The following is a 21,323-nucleotide window of genomic DNA, read 5'->3' on the forward strand; positions in this document are numbered from 1 at the left end:
GGTACCTTTTATTCATAGCCCAATAGTGATTTTATATAATATTTAATAATTTTCTGCATGAAACAAAGTTTCATGATGTAGAATTTTCTACCTGTTGCACCATGTAATTGCTCAAAAGGTTTCAGATTTTAGATTTTGGAATTAGCAATGTTAGAGTTATAAAATATATCCTGACCAATGGAGGAAATACACTGAAGAATGGGTGGATCTGCTTTAACTTGTCATTACAAATTATTTTGTTTGCTCCTGTCTTTTTATACCTTTCATTTATCCTTTAAATTTCTTCTTTATATATCACAAGATGGATTTCACCAAATATTTTTGTTTGGGGAGTTTCATTCTTAGTACTTTCAAGCTATGGAGAGTTTAATAAATATTTGGTAATTCTAAAAGTTGGCTTATGTAATCACGTGTCATTCCTTTAAAGGTGTGCCTAGTGCTGATGCAAAAATTTATTTTTCTAAAAAAAAAAAATCATCCAAGCACATAATAAGCCCTTAACAAAGATCATCCATCAGTATTAGTTACGACTGGAGTGCAGGAGCTAGCTAAAATGTTGCTGATAGACTCAAGCAAGGAAGATCTAATCTTCATGTTATCCAGGAAGAAACTGAGGCTCAAAAATCTTAACTAGAATATATATAATCCATTTTTTTTTTGCTACCTTGATTCCCACCTGTCTTACATCATCAATAAATGCTTATAAGTTTAAATTCATGAAAGGGAAATAAATGTGAATTGTGCCTGATTGTTAAAACCCTGGAATGCTTAGCCACTGAGCCACATTCCCAGCTCTTTTTTAGTTTATATATATATTTTTTTTATTTTGAGACAGAATCTCATTAAGTTGCTTAGGGCCTCACTAAATTGCTTAGGCTGACTTTGAGCCTAGAATCTTTCTACGTCTGCCTCCTAGGCCACCGGGATTACAGGCATGTGCCACTGTACCTGGCTAAAACATATTTTTTTCTTTTTGGAGAAAGTTGGTTACAGAATAAGCTCGTCTATCAGAGATCCATATAGAGCAGCACTGTTGACATTTTGTGCCAGAAAATTTTTTGTTGCCATGTTCATTGTACCACCTTCCAGTTGAGGAAACCAAAAATGTGTCCACATTTTATTAGGTGTTCTATAGGGGGCAAAATTGCCTCTGGTTGAAAACCACTGATGTAGATGAGATTTAGGCATTATTGAGCCAAATTATTTTTCTAACTTCATTTATTCTTATTAAATAAAGTTTACATATTTTGCTATTAAAAAAGTTAGGAGAAGAGATGGTTCAAATGAAAAAATGGAAAAAAATTTTCATGGAAAAAAATCCCACTTTCCAGAGATTTATGGTATACCATTTTTTAAGAATATTTCCTTCCAGATTTTAAAAGATGGGTTTTATGTCTGTGTGTGCTCATATATGTGACTATGCATGCATAGATAGATGTGGGAGACGTGTAGATATGTCTGTTGATCTGAAAAGTGAGGTCATACCAGGTTTAGCAATGTAGAGTTGAATTTTTCAGTTTTCCATGTACCAACTGTCACTGTAGAATATTAGCAATTTGTATTTTAGAGTTGAGTGAGTCGGCAAATTTTCAAGAATACTTTCAAATTTAGTTCAAAAGACTAAAACTATAGAAAATGATTTTCAGTGGAGTGTAATTCATTACACAACAAGGTCTAGGGCAAATCTTTCTGGAATTCAAACTACTTCATTTATAGGATGTACTTGATGGGTCCTTCCCATATCTGTTACCAATGCTGGTATCAGAATCCATCTTAGAAGATAATCTAGAATTGTCAGTGTCATAAAGCCATTTTAAAAGCTCAGAATACACTGGAAGTTTTTACTAAAACATAAAGATATTTTTGCTCCATTCCATGTTGAAAAGATAGTGTTTGCACTTTATGTTTTTAATATTTGTAAGAACACTGCATATATCTGCTTTTCCAATTATGTTTTAACACTAAGCAGCAATAACTTGCTTAAAGAAAGGGCATATGTGTAAATTCCCAGTCATAGAACTCTAAATTATCAAAATTTCTTGCTAATGGTTGGCAGGAAAATGTGCCCACACTATGTACAAACCTGTGATTGCTCATGTTTGCATACCAGTGGTTCTCGACATTTTGGTTTCAGGGCACGTTTGGATTCATGGTATTGAGGACTATAAAGAGCTTTTTATTATGTGATTTATTTATAGGTATATAGTGCTAAATAGAGAAATCTTAAAATGCTAATGTGTTCTCACAGGGTGGGGGCTTGGTAGCCATATAAGGTGATAGACATGTTAATTCACTCATTATGGTAACCACTTCAAAATGTAGATATGTATCAAAAGTATGCCTTAAATATATGAATTTTTGTCACTCATACCTCAGTAAAGCTGAAAAAATATTTATCAGTGCATTTTAAAATAAGCCTATTATAGTTAGTTTCTATCAAAATGCTACTCATCTATACTAACTATCCTCGTCACCTCCCCAAGTAATGAAATTTTTAAGAAAATAATGAAAAAGGTGATGGTGTTTTCCACTTCTGTGTCTGTATTTAATGTCTGGCTTAATTGAGAGCTGGGTTCTTCTGTCTCCTTCTGAATTTAATGTGTCACATTATTTCATAAAATGTTATCTTTGGAAAATTCTATTACACATCAGTGAAAGATAAGGCAAATAATGTTTTAGTGTTACAAAGAGTGAAGATGAAAATTAGGTTATGCATATCAATATATACACAGGGAAATACTTTGGTAAAATAGATTTTTGTTATTGTTTTTGTACTTGAACTGAAAACATTAAAATACTTTTTTATGTGGCTGTAAACTAGTACTTTTGTAACTTTGAACATGGTGTTATTTTCTTTTTTCTACAGCTCCTCTAAAAATTTGTAATAGTCAACAACAGGAAAAGGATTCAATTTCTAGAAATATTTTGCTACTATTTCACTATCATTCTGATCTTATCTGTATAATATAGAGGAGTGCCATATATGAAATGAAGTGTGTCATTAATTTGTTTCAAATTCTCTTTTGAACTATTCATTCATTTAGTGATAAATATGCATGTGAGTTTTAAAACTAAAAATTATGTAATTGTCATACATTTTCTTCTTCTTAGCCTCTGTTACATTGATCTTTAAAACGTTTTTGGTTAATTACTCTTATTAGTAAAAAGTTTGAGCACATGCCTCTATATTACTTATAAGTTTATGTACAACTATCTTTGTAATGTATTTTAAGCATATTCAAAAGTAGAAAATGAATAAAAAGGTTTAATTTTTTTAATAGCTGTAAAAAATTGTTAAGCCTAATTTGATCTAAGTTTGATTTACTTCTTAACTTGGTTTTATCTTTCATAGCTTAAAAGAAACATATATTTATTTACCCAAGTTGAAAAGTGTACTCACTTAATCGTGATGCTCATTCTCAGTTCATCTATCAATTACATGAAATTATTTGTTGAAGCATGACAGATTGCATCTTCTGATGTCAGTTGGTTCTTGCACATTATTATAAAATATTGTTTTTTGTGTTTTTAATAAACTATATAAAACCCACTTATTGCTTCACTTGGATAATATTTTAGCTGTGTTTTCAGGTTGATGAAAGTGTTCAGTGTGGCATTTCAGTGTTCATCTGTTCTCAAATCCAGACTTGCTCTGATTCAGAGTGTTACTGTTAATCTCCTATCCTTTTGGTATGGAAAGGATGAAGAAGAGTTGTCCTTAAGCTTCCTATGTTTAAAAGAAATGTAAACAATAATTCTCTTAATTTGTTATTATATACAATGACATATGATCCTTCCTTAAGCTTGAAAATAATTAAAACATAAGTTGCAGTATTTGAGTTGACCATCCGGCTCTGTAGAAAAGTTGCTTTATACCATTAATGACTGAATCCTACTGATAGTTCTCAGGATACTTTTTGTGGATATTCATCTCTCTTTTCCATTTCATCCCCTGTTGATCTTATAATTATGTTGCCTTCTTCTTAAAACTGTCCCACTTGCATCTCCCAAGATTAATCTTCAGTTAGTGTCCTCATACCCAGGATCTCTTCTTCAGTCTCTGCACACAGTTCTGGAGCTTATTCATTGCTAGTTTCACTTATTTACTTATTCTTCTGTATCATTTTTCCTCTGCTTTGTTTGTCCAACCAGTGACTTTCAGGTATTTCAGTTCAGTGGAAAATAACATTTACATAGCAACCCAGAAGAATATATCCCGTCAGGTGTATATATAAACAGCCAGAGTAAAGCTTCAAGAAATAATACTTAAAACTCTTCCTACATCGTCCTTATTTTTTTCTGTTTCATTTTTCAAAGTATTGCTTATAGACCACTGAATTGATTTTAGACTCACAAGTGCATTATAGCAGAAAGCCCAAAAACCATCATTTCATTTTTCTTTACTTTATTTATTGACCCCCACGGTTTTGGGGTTTTTTAGGTTTCCATCCCCATTCTTTTCTGAACTCTTTTTCTGACTTACAGCAATTGTACTGACTTTAATCTGTCATTGAAATCTTCTTCCCTTGAGTCTATATGGCTGGTTCCCTGTTAACATTTGACTCCTAGCCCAAATGTTACAGACACCTCAGAGGGGCTTCCTTAGTTCATACAGCCTCTATTAACCCTCCTCATTTCATAGCACATCAGCATGTTTTATTTTCTTTGTGGCACTACAGATCTCTGAAGTTAATTGTTTGTTTCTTCTTTATTTGAATTTGTTATATACCATTCCTACCTACTGGTCTGCATGTGAAATCCATGAGCTTATATGTTTTATTTACTTCTCTATCTCAATCTTCTAAGATAGTGTCTGGCACCTAGTAGGTTCTTGTACAGTTGAATAAGAAGTAGCACTTTGCACTTTTTTTTTTTTTTTAACAAATTGAAGGTTTGCGGCAACCCTATGTCCACCAAGTTACTTGGGTATTGGCATCTACCCACTAATGTCTCTGGTCACGTTCTTCTGAGTCCCATTTAGTAATTCTCACAGTATTTTAAACTTTTTCATCATCTTATATCTATTGTGGTGATATGTTATTAGCGATCTTTGATGTTACTAATTGTGCTTGTTTGGGGGTACAACAAATCACAGAACTTAGTTGAAAAATGTTGGGTTCTGATTACACCAGTGGACCATGCCCCCATTTTTTTTTTCCTTCAGGCCTTCTTATTCTCTGAGGCAATAATACTGAAATAAAACCAACTAATTCTTCTACAATGTCATATAAATATCAGGTGAAAGAGTAGCATGTCTCCAATTTCCAGTCAAAATCTAGAATTGACCAAGTTTACTGAGGAAGGCATTTGAAAACAAAGATAGACTGAAAACTAGTTCTTTTTTGCCAAACGGCCAAGTTGTAAATGCAAAGGAAAAGCTCTTAGGACAACTTAAAAGTGCTACTTCAATGAACATACATTGGTAAGAAAGTGAAATAGTCCATTGCTAATAGGGAGAAAATATATAAGTGGTCTAGATATAGGATCACAACATTTCTGTAACTAGAGTAGGGTGCTAATTGATTTCAATTCCATGAAGGCTTAAAGAAGTGAGGAAACTGCAGAAGATAAATTTGAAGACAGCAGCAGTAGGTTCATGAGGTTTAAGTAAAGAACTCTTTGGGGAACATGTAAGTGCAAGGTGAAGCAGTAATTGCTGATATAAGCTGCAACAATTTGTGTAGAAGATGTAGCTATAATGATTGATGAAGGTGGTTACACTAGACTACAGATTTTCATTGTATGTGAAACAGCCTTATCTTAGAAAAAGACGCCATCTAGGACTTCCATAACTAGAGAAAAGTCAATACCTGGCTTCAAAGTACAGGCTCATTTTCTGTTATTGGCTGATGCAGCTTGTGACTTGAAGTTGAAGCTAATGCTTATTTGCCCATTTCAAAAATCCTTAAGAATTATGCTAAATCTTTGCCTAAATGGCAGAACATCTGTTTATAAAATGATTCTTGAATATCTTAAGACCACGGTGGAGACTCACTGCTGTGGGGTGGAGGGGCGGGGATTCTTCAAAATATCATTACTAACTAACCATGAATCTGGGCACCTAAGAGCTCTGATCAAGATGTACAACAAAATTAATGTTGTTTTAACATCTGCTAACATAACAGATGTAATTGTTGATTATTCAAAATCTCATTTATGAAATACATTTAATAAGGCTATCGCCACCGTAGATAATGATCCCTTTGGAACTGGATCGAGTAAATAGGTGACTTATTTCCTGAAGATTTTCAGTTTATGTAGAGACCATTGAAGACATTGATGATTCATTGGAAGAACTCAAAATATCAGAATTAATAATAGGTTGGAAGTGAATTCTATCATGAATGATGTTGAGGGGTTCACAGCTTCAGCGGAGAAAATAACTGCAGATGTGGTGCAAACAGAAGGAGACCTAGAATTTGATATGGGCCCTGAAGATGTGACTGAATTGTTGCACTTTTGTGACAAAACTTGAATGGACCAGGAGTTTCTTGTAGATGAGCAAAGAAAGTGATTTCTTGAGATGAAGTATACTTCTGATGAAGATGCTGTAAACACTGTTGAAATGATAAGGGATTTAGGATATTATGTAGACTTAATTGATAAAGCAGGAGTAGGATTTGAAAGGATTGACTCCAATTTTGAAAGATCTGTAGGCAAGATACACTTTAACATCATCAAGTGCTGAAGAGAAGTCTTTCATGAATTGATGTGGCAAATCTCATCATTGCCTTATTTTTAAGAAAGCTCAACTACTGCTTCATCCTCCATCAACGACCACCTGATCATTCAGTAACCATAAACATCAAGGCAAGACCCTCTACCAACACAATGTTATGACTTGCTGAGGGCTCAGATGATTGTTAGCATTTTTTGACAGTATTTTTAATTAAGTATTCGTTTTTTAGACACACTACTGTTGCATACTTGCTAGTCTTCAGTTCAGTATAGACATATATGCACTGGGAAACCAAAAAAAAAAAATTGTGTGACTCACATTTTTGCAATGTTCATTTTATTGCAGTGGTCTAGAATTGAAACTGTGACACCTGTGATTTGATCTTCAACGTGTTTTCTTCTAGTACCCTGGACCATCTCCCCATCCTACTGTTGAAAATCTCAGGGACAGGGAACTTGAAATTGAGATAGTAAACATTCTTGAATTTGTAGATACTTGGAGTTCACAGAGTGTCTAAAACTATAAGTAGAATTGATGAAATTAAATATTAATACATGAAAACATTGTTTAGACATATATATAGTCATCCATTCAAAACCTTTTTTTTTTTTTTTGATAAGCATTTTCTTTCTTCCCATTAGTTTGTGGAGAAGTTTCTGTTGGGGAGGAAGAAGGTGAAGGTGAAACTGGTTGGATTGAAGGAGCTGCAATCCTCTTGTCAGTGGTGTGTGTGGTATTAGTTACAGCTTTCAATGACTGGAGTAAGGAGAAACAGTTCAGAGGTTTGCAGAGTCGAATTGAACAAGAACAGAAGTTCACCGTCATCAGGGGTGGGCAGGTCATTCAGATACCTGTGGCTGACATTACTGTTGGAGATATTGCTCAAGTGAAATATGGTAAGTATGAAGGAGTAACACAAATGACTCTAAATGTAAAATTTATTATAATCTTGTTTCTGGTTCAACATGTCACTACTTTTTGTTTTAGGCGATCTTCTTCCAGCTGATGGCATACTTATTCAAGGCAATGATCTTAAAATTGATGAAAGCTCCTTGACTGGTGAATCTGATCATGTTAAGAAGTCTTTAGATAAGGATCCCTTACTTCTATCAGGTATGAAATTTTTTAATAAATTTTGATCTTTTCCCTCCCCCACAGTTATGTACCATTGTTAGCAGTTTCTTTCACTTAAGAGTCCATGATGTGAAGAGGAATCAGTATTTTATACTAGCTTACCCTTAAAATTCTTAGAGACTATTTTTTTTTTTTTTGTAAAATGACAGAGACATTACACGTCTGTATCCAGAGCTATATTTTACAAATGAGGTATCTGAGTCCATAAAAACAAGAAATTTGAAAGCTAGTTAATGTTAATGTCTAATGATAAAACTAAAATATAGTGATATTTATTGAATTGGTTTTGTTCTGTTATCACCTTTATTCTTAAGGCTTGTTGAAGTATAAAATTAAAGAAGGTTTAAAGCAAATTAATGAGAACTCTGTGATGGTGTACTAAGGACAGGTGTTTTGTTTACCTAATCTAACTCATTCTTTTAACTGGTGAAGAATGAGTCTGAAATGTAAACCATTTATCCAAGATTTGTATGACTAGCTAACAGTAAATACAGGAGTAGCATTCATAAATTCCAGTCAGGAATTTGTACATGTTAAAGACTTGGAGAAAAGAAGGATTTGTATAGGTAAGGGTACCATTTGAGAGGGAGGCCATAGCCTAAGTGTGATAACTTGAACTGAGGTTAGTTGGAAATGAAATGGCAAGGATGATGAAAAAAAAAAAAAAAATCACAAGCTGGGGCCGGGAATGTAGCGCGCTCACCTGGCATGTGTGCGGCCCAGGTTCGATCCTCAGCACCACATACAAACAAGGATGTTGTATCTGCCGAAAACTAAAATAAATATTAAAAAATTCTCATTTTCTCTCTCTCTCTCTCTCTCTCTCTCTCAAAAAAAAAAAAAATCACAAGCTGCCTTCTGATATGCAGAATGAGAAGCTGAAGTATCAGAAATGGATGCTAATTTGTTAAGTTGGATTGCTAAGATACTTATTCTTAATTGTCCAGTATTCTCTAAAGAATTTAAGAAACTGTCACAAATATATTTATTAGGTTGAATTTGTATAGAGTTTGGGAAAGCCAATTGTTGCCTGTTTGTCTTCTACTGTTACTATCAAATTTTAGTGGAATGCTAACATTTTATGCATTGTCAGAAGATTTATGCTGATTTAAATATCTAATAACTTGGGAATTGTAAATTTTAATCCTTTTCTGTGAGTTTTATATTTTAATTAGTTGAACATGATTTCACTAAAACTGAAGTCAAACCTATGATATCTGCAAGGGTAAGTTAAGTTAGAACCAGAACTTCAGAGCAGAACCTAAGTTTAACTACTGCCTTTTTAAGATTTGTGAATGTGTGATGAAAAAAACTTATTATAAGGCTCTGGGCTGTAGCTCAGTGGCAGAGTGCTTGCCTAGCATGTGTGAGGCACTGGGTTTGATCCTTAGCACCACATAAAAATAAACAAATAAAATAAAGGCATGCTGTCCATCCACAACTACAAAAAAAAATTTTTTAAACACTTATAAAAAGAATTATGGTAATTACATGTATATATGCTGAAGAACCTTGCTATAAAAAAATCAGAGTAATTGCATAAATATATCCCATTTACCAAAAAAACCCTGAGACCTATATACCTTTAGTATTCCACTTAGGATATGCCACTTAGGATACTCATCCTGTTTGATTTTTTTATTTGTAGTGGTGTACTTGTAATTCATACCAAATAGAAAAATTTTGATATGTAATCTATTTAAGTAATACATATTCATTTTACTGATTCTTTGCATACTTCTGAAAAACTATAGTTAATATTAATCACATAAAATCTATAACCTTGCCAAAGGGAAAGGAAGGTGTCTAATCATATCTTACCACCACAGGCTGACTGGGCCATGTTATTTGGCAAACTGAGATAGTCTCCTGTTGCCTTGTGCTATATATACTTCATGGACTTTTATGTACATCTAGCTTATTTACATAGTGCTTAGCTGTTCAGGTTGATTTCCTTTAACTGAACTTTGCTCCTTTTCTATTTTAACAAGAGATGACTGGTGAGCTTAATGTAGACTCAGGTTCCTAACACAAGTATATCAGAAAAACTATAAATTTTCCATGTTTAAGAAAAGACTGAAATAACTTTGTAGAGTCCTTTATCACAGTATGGGTGGGAAAGTTTTTCTGCATTTATTTCCGTATTCTAAAAATGTACTAAAAAACATGACATGCATTTATTTTTAAATTTACTCTCATGATGCCATCTCTCATTGCTGTTCTTGGCTTCTTAAATTTAGATTTTTAAAAGCAGTATTCAGTCAGTGGTGGGATATGACCTGAACAAAAATTGTTTACTTTGTCTGAGCACATTAACTGCCAACATCTAATCAGACTGTAAGGAGGAACAGAGCATAAAAACTGAAATCTTCAAAGCCAGAATTGTTAAAAGAAACCAATTGTCCTTTATACATGACATTATTATCTTGAATTTCATTTCTTGTTCTTTTGCATTTTCACTGGCAAAGTGAAATATAGATTTTTAGTAGAATGTAGATTTTTGAAAGCAAGAAAACTTTAGTTTTTATATTTTCAACATTCATATTAGACAAGTTACTCAGTAATTAATAGCTAAATATACATCTTTATGTGCTAGAATTAAATACATACGCTTTATGAGTAAATACCTGTGAACACTGGTTTGGTATATAAGATGATAGTAGATGCTGCAGACCCTGCCCTCCAGAAGGATTTGAACTGATAAAATGCAAATAAGCAATAAGTGCAAATAAGATTTATTGAATGTAAACAGAGAGAGAAAGTGAATTTTTGAAGCCTGTTTAAAATTGGTAAAAACATTAAATAGCCAGGCATGTGGCATTTACCTATAATCCCAGTGACTCGTGAGCCTGAGTCAGGAAGATCACAAATTCAAGGCCAACCTCAACAACTTAAAGAGACTGTGTCTCAAAATCAAATTAAAAGGACTGGGGGTGTGGATCAGTGGCAAAGGGCCTCTGGATTCAATCCCTAGTACAGATTTTTAAAAAAATAAGGATTGGAATAGTAAAATGGGAAGTCTTTTAACAACGCCTATTTCTGCGTTGTTCCTTACTCATTATAGGAAAACTATAAATATGCATCATTGTTATAAAAGGAAGATAACCTTTGACAGAGCTGGATTGGATCTTTGCCTTACCACCTGATAATTATATAACCTTGGGCAAGTTTCTAGAAAATAAGAATAATAATGCTTTTCTGACTATAAGAGTGGTGTGAGGGGAATAATCTGAATTCAGTTTTTCTATCTCTGCTCCCTTGATTTCTGTAATGGAATTTTATGTTAGAATGGTGGGTGAGAAAGTTTGAAGGTTGGATATTCTCAAGTTATTGAACTTAATTCAGTAAGAAGTGTAGTGTCATAAAGTTTTGAGGCATGAGCATATGATGAAATCAGATTGTAAGAATATAAAAACACATTTCAGGATGAGCTGGAAAGTCAGAGAGATTAGCTAGGGGGCTATTTTTGCGATCTAGGCAGTCTGAACTGAGTCTCTAGGGGTAGATAAAGGTTATAGGGTTGGGTGTGAGAAATTCGACATTCATTGCAGTGGAATTCTTTTTGGCTATAAGCACATTTCTTTATAAACAATGTATTTCTCAAAGTATTCCTCACACTTTATGTTATTATTAATAATAATAAGCATTCATTGAACCCACGATATATATAGGCTTGTTTGAGAAATATAGATCTTATTATATGTCTGTGAAGTGTTAAGTATTTTTATTTGCATTTTATGGATGAGGAAGTGTGAGATACTGTAATTTGCCCTGTATCACATGTTGATAGAGTGAGCTTTGAACACAAATGATTCTTTAGGTTAAAATCTTATGCACAAGAATTTAGATTTATTTAATGTCTTAATCGGTTTGTTTTAGTAATATTGATATTAAGGATAAGTATTACTAAAGCTTCAATTTGATGGTAGGAAAGAAATGTATTATAATTTTTACAAAGTTTTTTGTTGTTATAGGTACTCATGTGATGGAAGGCTCTGGAAGAATGGTAGTTACTGCTGTAGGTGTCAATTCTCAAACTGGAATTATCTTTACCTTACTTGGAGCTGGAGGTGAAGAGGAAGAGAAGAAAGATGAGAAGAAAAAGGAAAAGAAAAGTAAGAATAGCAATTTGTTCTTAAATTACTATTTAGAAATACAGCAGCAGGATCATAAGAACTTCTATAGAAATAGACTTCTTTCTTGAGATTCTGATATGGAAAATTCTACAGAAATTCAATTACCTAATATTATACTTCCAAGTACTAGTATTAAAGGAGAGAATTTTTCTTTTAAACTTAATAGTCCATTCAGAGACCTTTCATGGCTAAAGATAAAACTCAAAGGAAAAAATAGTCCATCCAAATATTAAACATTGCCTGCTAGGCAGGCGGTCTTCTACTGAGCTATGCCTCCAGCTCCTTGCAGCAGTGTTGAATATCTGGGTGGATTTTTTTTCCTTTGAGTTTTATCTTTAGCCATGAAATCCTTATTTCAAACAAAAATGTATTTGGAAACTTTTGCAAGTGAGGGAGGCAAGCCTGTAGATTTCTCTTACTCTGTTCCTCAAGCCCTCAGTGAACCTCCATACATTTCTGAAGACTGAGCATAGTATAGTTTGAAAATCAGTGGTGATGATGATTAAGTGCTTTGCATGCTCCCTCTCTTAGATTCTCACAGCCATGTGAGGTAAAGACGGTTGTTATTTTTACTAATGAGACTTATAGAGATTGTGTAAACTTGTTCCAGGTCAGAGCATTAGTAAGAGACAGATCCAGCCTTCTCCATTCTGCTCCATATTAATATACAAGAGTTAGAAGTCACTGGATCCTATTTTAAAAAAAAATGTTTACATTATTACTTTATTCTTATTGATTCCACAGTATCTTTTCTAATGAGTACCCTTTTTTCCCTAAGATTCCTAGGAATTACTGTCTGCCTCTTTGGTTTTTTTCTTTCCCCCTTCATAAAACAGGACATTTTTCCTTCTGTGGACTTATAACTTTTTTCCCATTCTCTTGACTACTTTGGCGACTAACTCAAAAGCAGTCCAGTGTGAACTATCTCAGTTTCCTCAGCAGCCAGGATGTGGCTGGCTGGTCTCTCCAGACTTAAACTCATTGAAAGTAGCTAGGTATTCTCTTACTATCTCCTCATCTGTCCTAAGCTTCTGTTCCTTCCTGACCATATTTGTTCCATGTTTTCCAGTTTGAAGATAGTTCTGTTTGATAGAGAAGGTGGAAGAATATAGGTTGAATGCTTCTCCCTTATCATTTTAAGATATTGCCTGCTTCAAACAAAAAACTCATCCCCTTCGTGATTACTTTTACTTCAGATAGCTCATTTTTCTGTGTTCTAGTATTCCTTTAGTTTGGGGAATCACCTTCACTGTAAGTCTGACTTATTCTGTACATTCATATTCTGGTTTTGCTATATTTCCTCTCCTGTCTTGTATCCATGCCTTTTTTGTTTTCATCCCTACCAAAGCTCTCCTATGTGCCTGTTATCTTTTTATAACATTCCTCCCTCCCTCTTTATCCCAGCCCTTTTCTGCTTTCTTAAGGTTATTCCTGTGTTTAGTTTGAAAATCTCTTATACCATATTTGGGTTTATTACAGCTGATAAAAGACTGAAGCCTTATGAAAAAAATCAAACAATTATAGATGCCCTAAATTATTTTGGACTATTCCCCTATGGTAAAACCTAGGGAGTGATTGATACAGCAGGTAATTGCAAACTAAATGTTTTCTAATCTGTGACACACACACATACCCCATTGTGTAACAGTTCTGTTATAGAAATGTGAACTACCTTTGCATAATTTAGCAGGGCTGTATTCATTTCTTTTGGAAAGCTTTAATTCCCATTTTGTTCCTACAGATAAGAAACAAGATGGAACTATTGAGAATCGCAACAAAGGTAAATTCAAGAAGATAAAAGTACAGTTAGCTTGTTTTCATTATATCCAGAAATAGCTCTACTGTATACTATATCCATCCAAAATTAGGATACATGTGGCAGGGAACATCAACAATGTTTATTAACTTGGATTAATCTCTCTTCCTGCTAATGCCTTAGTCATGTTGTCTCTATGATGCTAAGAAGATTTTAATTATGATTTGTGGTAGTAAGCTTATGTAGGTAACTTTCTACATAAGCATTTCAAATATTTTAACATACCTGAAATCTTGTTTCTTTTATAGCTGGTGGCATATGTGCATAAGAAACAATGTATAATGTGAATATTAATATATGCATGTTTCTCTATATGTGTGGTCATAATGTTCTGTTAATCTGAGAGGCATTTATAGACTTTGGATGTTACCTAAAAACATTAATACAGGGAAATAAATTATTTAGTATTCCTTTAGTTCTTAGCCTAAGGACCCTGTGATCATTTTCATCCCCATCACATAGTATGACATTCTCAAATCTGATATAGTTTCATACCCTAATGTCACTGTTGTGTTATTCTTTGTATGTGAGCACATAAACACAGACATAGCTGAATGTTTTTACCTCTTCTGTTTTCTAAGAATCTGATTTTTTAAATAAATTGCTTCAAAATATTAATAGTAATAGGTGCCTTTAAGATGCAGTGAAATTATGTTGCTTGCAAATATAGCTAAAGCCCAGGATGGTGCAGCCATGGAGATGCAGCCTTTAAAGAGTGAAGAAGGTGGAGATGGTGATGAAAAAGACAAAAAGAAAGCAAATTTGCCAAAAAAGGAAAAATCTGTTTTACAAGGGAAACTTACAAAACTGGCTGTCCAGATTGGGAAAGCAGGTAAGATGTATAGAAGAAAATGGTGTTTGTCTTAAAATGCGCACTTTCTGCTCAGAAAGTATCAGTTGATGCAGATAAGGCTGAAAATTGTTGCTTTGTGAGTGTAAGGGAAATTAAAAATAGTTTTTTATTTTTAGCCACAATGTACCAGGCCCTTTGAGTTACTATAGATACTCAGAATAGCATTGCAGCTTACATAAAGGGAATCGTCCTTCATCATTTAGCTAGTAAATGATCAGGTTAAAATCTGTGTCTAAATTTGCCCAGTTTATAAGCCATACACTCATCTCTAAATTTCTCCAAATTTTGGAGGGTAGTGTGCTAGTAGAGAGAGAGCTTGCTATGAAGTTGTTCAACAGATTATCTAACTATAAAAAAAAAAATTATCACACACTTTGTTCATACTTTTATGGGCTATCTATGAAAAATTTGTGTTTCTTTAAACATTATAATTTAGCCAAGCCCAATAGAATTTTTGTAGTGAGGCAAAAGATACTGACTTTCTTCACTAGAAAACATCATTAGTAGAACCCTTCTTTAAGAAAAAAAGCAGAGCTTTTAAAAGATAGAGCATGCCCCAGCATTATCACCTTCTTAAAGAATACTATATGGATAAATCCTCATACTCATTATTAAAATCACTTAATTGCATCACTCTATTGCTTCCAGGAGAATGTTGGGTAAAGTTTTTTCTTTTTTTTTTCTAATTTATTTTTTAGGTGTAGATTGACACAATTCAGTGCCTTTATTTTATTTTTTTTATGTGGTGCTGAGGATCAAACCCGGATCCCAGCCGTGCTAGGCAAGCACTCTACTGCTGAGCCATAATCCCAGCCCAAGCTTTTTCTTCTAAACTCAATAAGTTTATTATCTAGTAAAAAATATTTGTTTTTATAATATGTAGCTAAATCATAATACTGACTCCTTTAGTGTTTTTCCAAGTCAGTGAAGCAGCAAGAATAACCAAAAATAAATTGAGAAATAATAATTCAGATTGTGTGTGTGTGTGTGTGTGTGTATACACATATACATGCATGTTTGTTTCAACCATAGTGTTTATTTCCAAGTTTCCCAGTTGATCAGATTCTTACTGGTTTCTGTTTCAGTGTTAGACAAATTGCCTCTTGAATTTGTAAAGCTCCAGCTTATACTAAGCATCTAGTATTTTCTTGTCATTAACTATTAATTTGTCTCTAGTATTTTCTTGTCATTAACTATTATTTTGTCTCAGCCTTAGTAGAAGGCAAAGGATACAGTTAAGTCTAAGAATTGTAAATACATTTTTCCCAGTCCTCCTAGAGTCAGGGCTATACCTGGAAGCAGAAATTAAATCTGACAATGTTAAGTGATGAGTTATGTGCAAAAAGGAGGTAACAGTTTTTCAGAAATGAAAATAAATATTATTGAGTCAGTTATTTCTTTACAGTAGCTAATATATAACTGGCAGTGGTAGTGTCTGGAATATTTAAGTAATTGCATATTTCTCTTTTTTTTTTTGTATCCTGAAAGGTTTGTTGATGTCTGCCATCACAGTTATCATTCTAGTATTATATTTTGTAATTGATACCTTCTGGGTTCAGAAGAGACCTTGGCTTGCTGAATGCACACCGATTTACATACAATATTTTGTGAAGTTCTTCATTATTGGGGTTACAGTTTTAGTGGTTGCAGTGCCAGAAGGTCTTCCACTTGCAGTCACTATCTCACTGGCTTATTCAGTCAAGGTTAGTACAAAATAGTTAGTTGATGTATTATGTTTAAAACTTCAGCTGGTTTGGAAAATGCACATCCAGTTTCTCTTTTCTGGTTCTGAAAATGGAGGATCTCTGTAAGTGTACATTGTTTTCTTTAGAAATGCAGTCACTGATTGTACCCGCCCTTAGCTGAGTATTTCTTTTCATAGAGACCTTATACATGTGGAAGGCATCCTTGATACAGTATTAAGCACAACTCTGCTAGGCCAAGTTCTAACCTAAATTTCATTATGTTAGAGTTATGGTCATGTCACATCACCTCCTCTTTCCTGCTTGTAAAATTAAGGTAAAGATGTTTGTTGTTCTCCTGTGGCACAAAAGCAAAGAGGGTTCAGTAAGGTTCAACTTTTTGAGGCCTTCTTTCTTCCACTCATCCATTCCCATAATTGCCCCACAATCTGGTCTTCATATTTGTAGGCAGATTGATGTTTCCAAAAAATAATTCAGGTTTTATCATTTCCTTATGTAAAACCATAGGACTCTTTACTGTGGTCAATATGGCCCTTGCTGACTTAGTGCTCATATGTTCAACTCTCCCTCCGGCCTTTCTGCTGGCTTTGAAACATTCCAACTGTGATCTGGTTTTACAGGTTTAAAAAAAAAAAAGAAAAAAGAATGCTGCTCTCATAAATTTTGAAATGTTAATTAGCAGTTCTCCTTAAATAACACTGCTAACAGTGAGAAATATAAAGTAATTAGTCATAGTTTCTGCTCTAGCACTCTTGTCTTCAACTATTCCAAAGGGTTTTACAGTAGATAGGCCTGACAAGATAAGAATGTTTTTTGCTTATTGTTTTGAGTTTATTTTCAAAGTGATGGTAAAATACAACATAATCATTTATTTGTCCTTTTAAAAATATTTTTAAATAATTAGAAATAATTGAAGTAAATACAAGTTTTAGGCACATTGATTAGTCATTGTCAATACTATAATTAGTTCATTTTGAGTAGTCATTAATGATATTAATTTTTCAATTGATGAAAAAGATATAAGCAGATTGATTTATATTTGTTGAATAGAAAATGAATGAGAGCATTTTAAACATTTTAAATGATGTTTTTAAGCCTTTGTTAAATGTTTAGCCTTGATGTTACCAATTACTGTTCTTTTTACTACATTATAATCTTCATGGATCTTCTTTTAGTGTTTTGCAAAATTAAACACTTTAATCTTTAAATGTGCAGTTCTCAAGTAATTGGGAAGAACACATTTCTCTTCCCCATATTTATTTCTTCACCGAACTGATTTTCTGTAGCATCTTGCATGTTGATACAACTTTGTAAAAGAACTCTGTAGTTTTTAACCCATTCTACATGTGTTGAAAGCTAATCATAAAGTATATTTAAATGCCCTTTGAAACAGTCATGAAAACTTTTGGCTTCTTGGTTTCTTTTCTAGTTGTAAATGAGAGAAAGTGATGAAACACATTTTGATCCTTAGTATAAAAATATCAAGTCTTCCAGCATATGGAATAGATAAAAATGATCCAGTTGTGGTTTTGATATATTAACTTAGTCTATCAAGTTAGAGAAAAAAAGAAAGAGAAGCAACTGCATACTCACAAGCTCGTTGTTTATCTTAATGAATCAACATTTTCCTTGGTGATTGATTAAAACAGCAGTCTTTTATTTTAAACTTAATAAGGAGACTTCATCCATATTATCTTAGAGTACTCTGAAAACCACTGTACCTGTACATACTGTCATTGCTTTTATAATGTGAAGACATTTTCCTGAGCTTGTTGGAGGTGTATAGTCACTGTGAGTTGCATATAGATATGGGTATCCATATTCATTTATTAGATTATATTATGCACAGAAAAGTGAAACCATGAGAATCTAGTAGTTTATTTGAATAGTCAAATGTACTATTATTCTTCCAGTATTAAATTGGTACTCTTTACAATGTGTTTATGTAAGGCAGAGAGTTTTAATGCTGATTTTGTCATTTTACTATAATGATATAATAAGTTTTATATGTAGTTTAACTCTTATTTTTTTGTTACTGTAGAAAATGATGAAAGATAATAACTTAGTAAGGCATCTGGATGCGTGTGAAACCATGGGAAATGCTACAGCCATTTGTTCAGATAAAACAGGAACATTGACAATGAACAGAATGACAGTTGTTCAAGCTTATATAAATGAAAAACATTATAAAAAGGTTCCTGAACCAGAAGCTATTCCACCAAATATTTTGTCCTATCTTGTAACAGGAATTTCAGTCAATTGTGCTTATACATCAAAAATATTGGTAAGGTTTCTTTAATATATATGTGAATATTAATTCTTAAGTCTGCAATGATTAGACTGCATGTAATCTTTCAGATCTATAATTTGAACCGCTTAGTGTTAGGTTTTTAAAAGACATCCATATAATAATTTATGTTTCTTTTGATATAGTTTGTATTATGAGTAAGATTTGTTAATCAACATACACATTCTATTTACTTATGTGTTTTTTCTTTTTCTTTTATTCTTTCTTTTTTTTTTCTTGGCACCAGGGAGTATTTAGAAATCTCAAGTCTTAGAATCAGAACACCAGAACACGTTCTTAATTTTAAATTCTTATTAAGCTCATTTGGGGAAAGACCAGATTGTAGAAAGTCAGCTGTCAGTTTTCAGAGATAATTTTGAAGACAAATTTCAATTGAAAATGACGTGTTTTTTATAAATGCCTGCAGCATGCCCTGTTTCTCAGTAGTCCCTATCTTTAAAGTTGTCTGTAGACTTACAGCCAATAAAGTTATAGGCTTGTGCCACCTTGGAATAAAATATTTTCAACTTTGCAGATTCCAAACATTTATTATAGAAAGCATAAAGCTTATGTTCAACTTGATATATACTAATGATTTGTGTATATAAACCGTAACAAAATAATATTGCAAATGGTTTATATTGTGAAAAGTGACTTTAATTGGATGAGTGGACTGCAAAGTTATGGGATTTTGGTTCTGAATCCCTTTTTGTCTTTTACTAGCTGAAAGTCTGAGCTTTTGCTTTAATTATTAAAAAAAGATAATCACATATGCCTTTAATATCGTTGTGGTGATTATATAAGGAAATGTTTGAGAGGGTATTATGGGGGAAAAAAAGAAACTTCTTAATGCACTTAAGGCAATAGTACCTTATTTTAAGATGTAAAAATCAGTAATGTAGATTTTACTTTGAATTATTAAGTAAAAGTCAATTAAAACAGGAAGAGAAAAAGGAGTTATAATTAATTCCCATTGTGCATCAAGAAACAACTATAAACTTTACATATTTATTTTGTTCAATTCTTGGGTCATGAGTGCTCCTGTTTTACAGATGCTGAAGCCAAGGACCAGAAATCTCGTAACTTACCAGAAGTTTACATAGCTAGTGCCTAGCAATTGGAACTCATGTCATTCTGTCTTACTTCAAGCTCCTTTCTACCTTGCCATTCTATGTTGTTTTAAATATTGATACTAACAGACATTTTCAATATAATTTTACTTTAGAATGTCACATTCTATTTTACACTATAAATTTAAGTTTTCATAGGGAAATACAGTGATACTAGCTTCTAATCCTTTTCCTCTTAAAGCCACCAGAGAAAGAGGGTGGATTACCTCGTCATGTTGGTAATAAAACTGAATGTGCCTTGTTGGGATTTCTCTTGGATTTAAAACGGGATTATCAGGATGTTAGAAATGAAATACCAGAAGAAGCACTGTACAAAGTCTATACCTTCAATTCTGTCAGGAAGTCCATGAGTACTGTCCTGAAAAATTCAGATGGAAGTTTTCGAATATTCAGCAAGGGTGCATCTGAGATAATTCTGAAAAAGTAAGTAAAATGCTTAGATGAATAAGCTTTTGCCTATCCTTGCTTTATAGAAAACCTTCTCTGTTGTTTTTCTTATGGTTTTCTTTTTTTGAGTATCAGGCACTTGATGGAATCTTAGAGCCCTTTAGCTTACTTTATGTTATCCAGGTACTTACACTGTGGTGTTCTGCCATTTTCACACTCTAGTTTCTCTTATTTCTTACTATTTTGCTGTAGGGAAATTAAGCCTATTGTGTTCAGTCTGGTAAATTTAATAAAAGAAACTTTAATGTTTGGTCTTAGATATGTTGATTCTATTGTTTTATAAGATCATGAAAATTTCCCTTTTATATCACAGTGACCTTTATCTTTTACTGTTGCAATGTCATATTTAAATATCTCATTCATTTTGTGTTGTAATCTTGTTTCTTACTGTTCTTTTACAGACCAGAAGCTTTCATTTTGACATTTCATATTTTCTTATAATTTCCCTAATGTTTATCTATTACTACAGGTGTTGAAATTAATTTTGGCTTCTTATATTCCAATAGAGACTGTTTAAAAAAATTTTTTTTTGAAAATTGTAATTCATTTGAAATCACAGCATTTAAAATATTACTACTTCTAGTTTGCTTGTATTTGGGTTATAATCTACTGTTTTCTTAGTAAACACTTGGCAGAGTGTAGTCTAAAGGGTCTGAAAAAAGTATATAAATAAATAACTGAAAGAACGGTATATGATAAATGAGTGAAAATTTCAGGATGAGAGATGTGGCATTTAAGATAGGTTTTGGTGTGAAGTAACAACATCTAGGTGAAGGAAGCCACAGCATAGGAAAGACAATGAGAATATGCCAAGGATGTTAAGGGAATACATAGCTGTGTAGCTCAGCAGAAGAGTGGGATGATCCTTTGGCACATTGATCACACGAAGCTTTGTTCCCTCCGTGGTAGGCTTAGTTATTCAATTTCAGTGTGAAGGGTTAGAAATCTCATTCCTAGCTTGCTTAGTAGTAGATAAATGGTAAAGGAGAGATTTTTAAATCAGAACTAACCAGATTTTGATCTTTCCTTTACAACTAATTAGCTTTGGAATCTAGGTCAGATTTTCCTCTTACCTTCCACTTTCCTACATTGGAAAAAGGGATGATGACCACCAAATCTGTGACAGTAAAGTAAAAAA

General features: G+C 33.0%; 1 protein-coding gene across 6 annotated transcripts in view; it reads left to right on the plus strand.

Annotated features, from left to right (window-relative positions):
• Atp2b1 (ATPase plasma membrane Ca2+ transporting 1) overlaps positions 1-21,323 on the plus strand; it is a 105,849-nt gene that overhangs the window by 57,355 nt on the left and 27,171 nt on the right. For all 6 annotated transcript variants that reach the window (XM_021725794.3, XM_078053032.1, XM_013358226.4 and 3 more), the window contains exons 4-11: positions 7,321-7,575; positions 7,667-7,792; positions 11,788-11,928; positions 13,691-13,729; positions 14,436-14,597; positions 16,107-16,321; positions 18,363-18,605; positions 19,920-20,161. In XM_021725794.3, the coding sequence (XP_021581469.1) occupies positions 7,321-7,575; positions 7,667-7,792; positions 11,788-11,928; positions 13,691-13,729; positions 14,436-14,597; positions 16,107-16,321; positions 18,363-18,605; positions 19,920-20,161 (1,423 nt within the window). The remainder of the gene's footprint in view (positions 1-7,320; positions 7,576-7,666; positions 7,793-11,787; positions 11,929-13,690; positions 13,730-14,435; positions 14,598-16,106; positions 16,322-18,362; positions 18,606-19,919; positions 20,162-21,323) is intronic.

The sequence above is a fragment of the Ictidomys tridecemlineatus genome, chromosome 6 (genome assembly GCF_052094955.1).
Source record: "Ictidomys tridecemlineatus isolate mIctTri1 chromosome 6, mIctTri1.hap1, whole genome shotgun sequence".
Lineage (NCBI taxonomy): Eukaryota > Metazoa > Chordata > Mammalia > Rodentia > Sciuridae > Ictidomys > Ictidomys tridecemlineatus.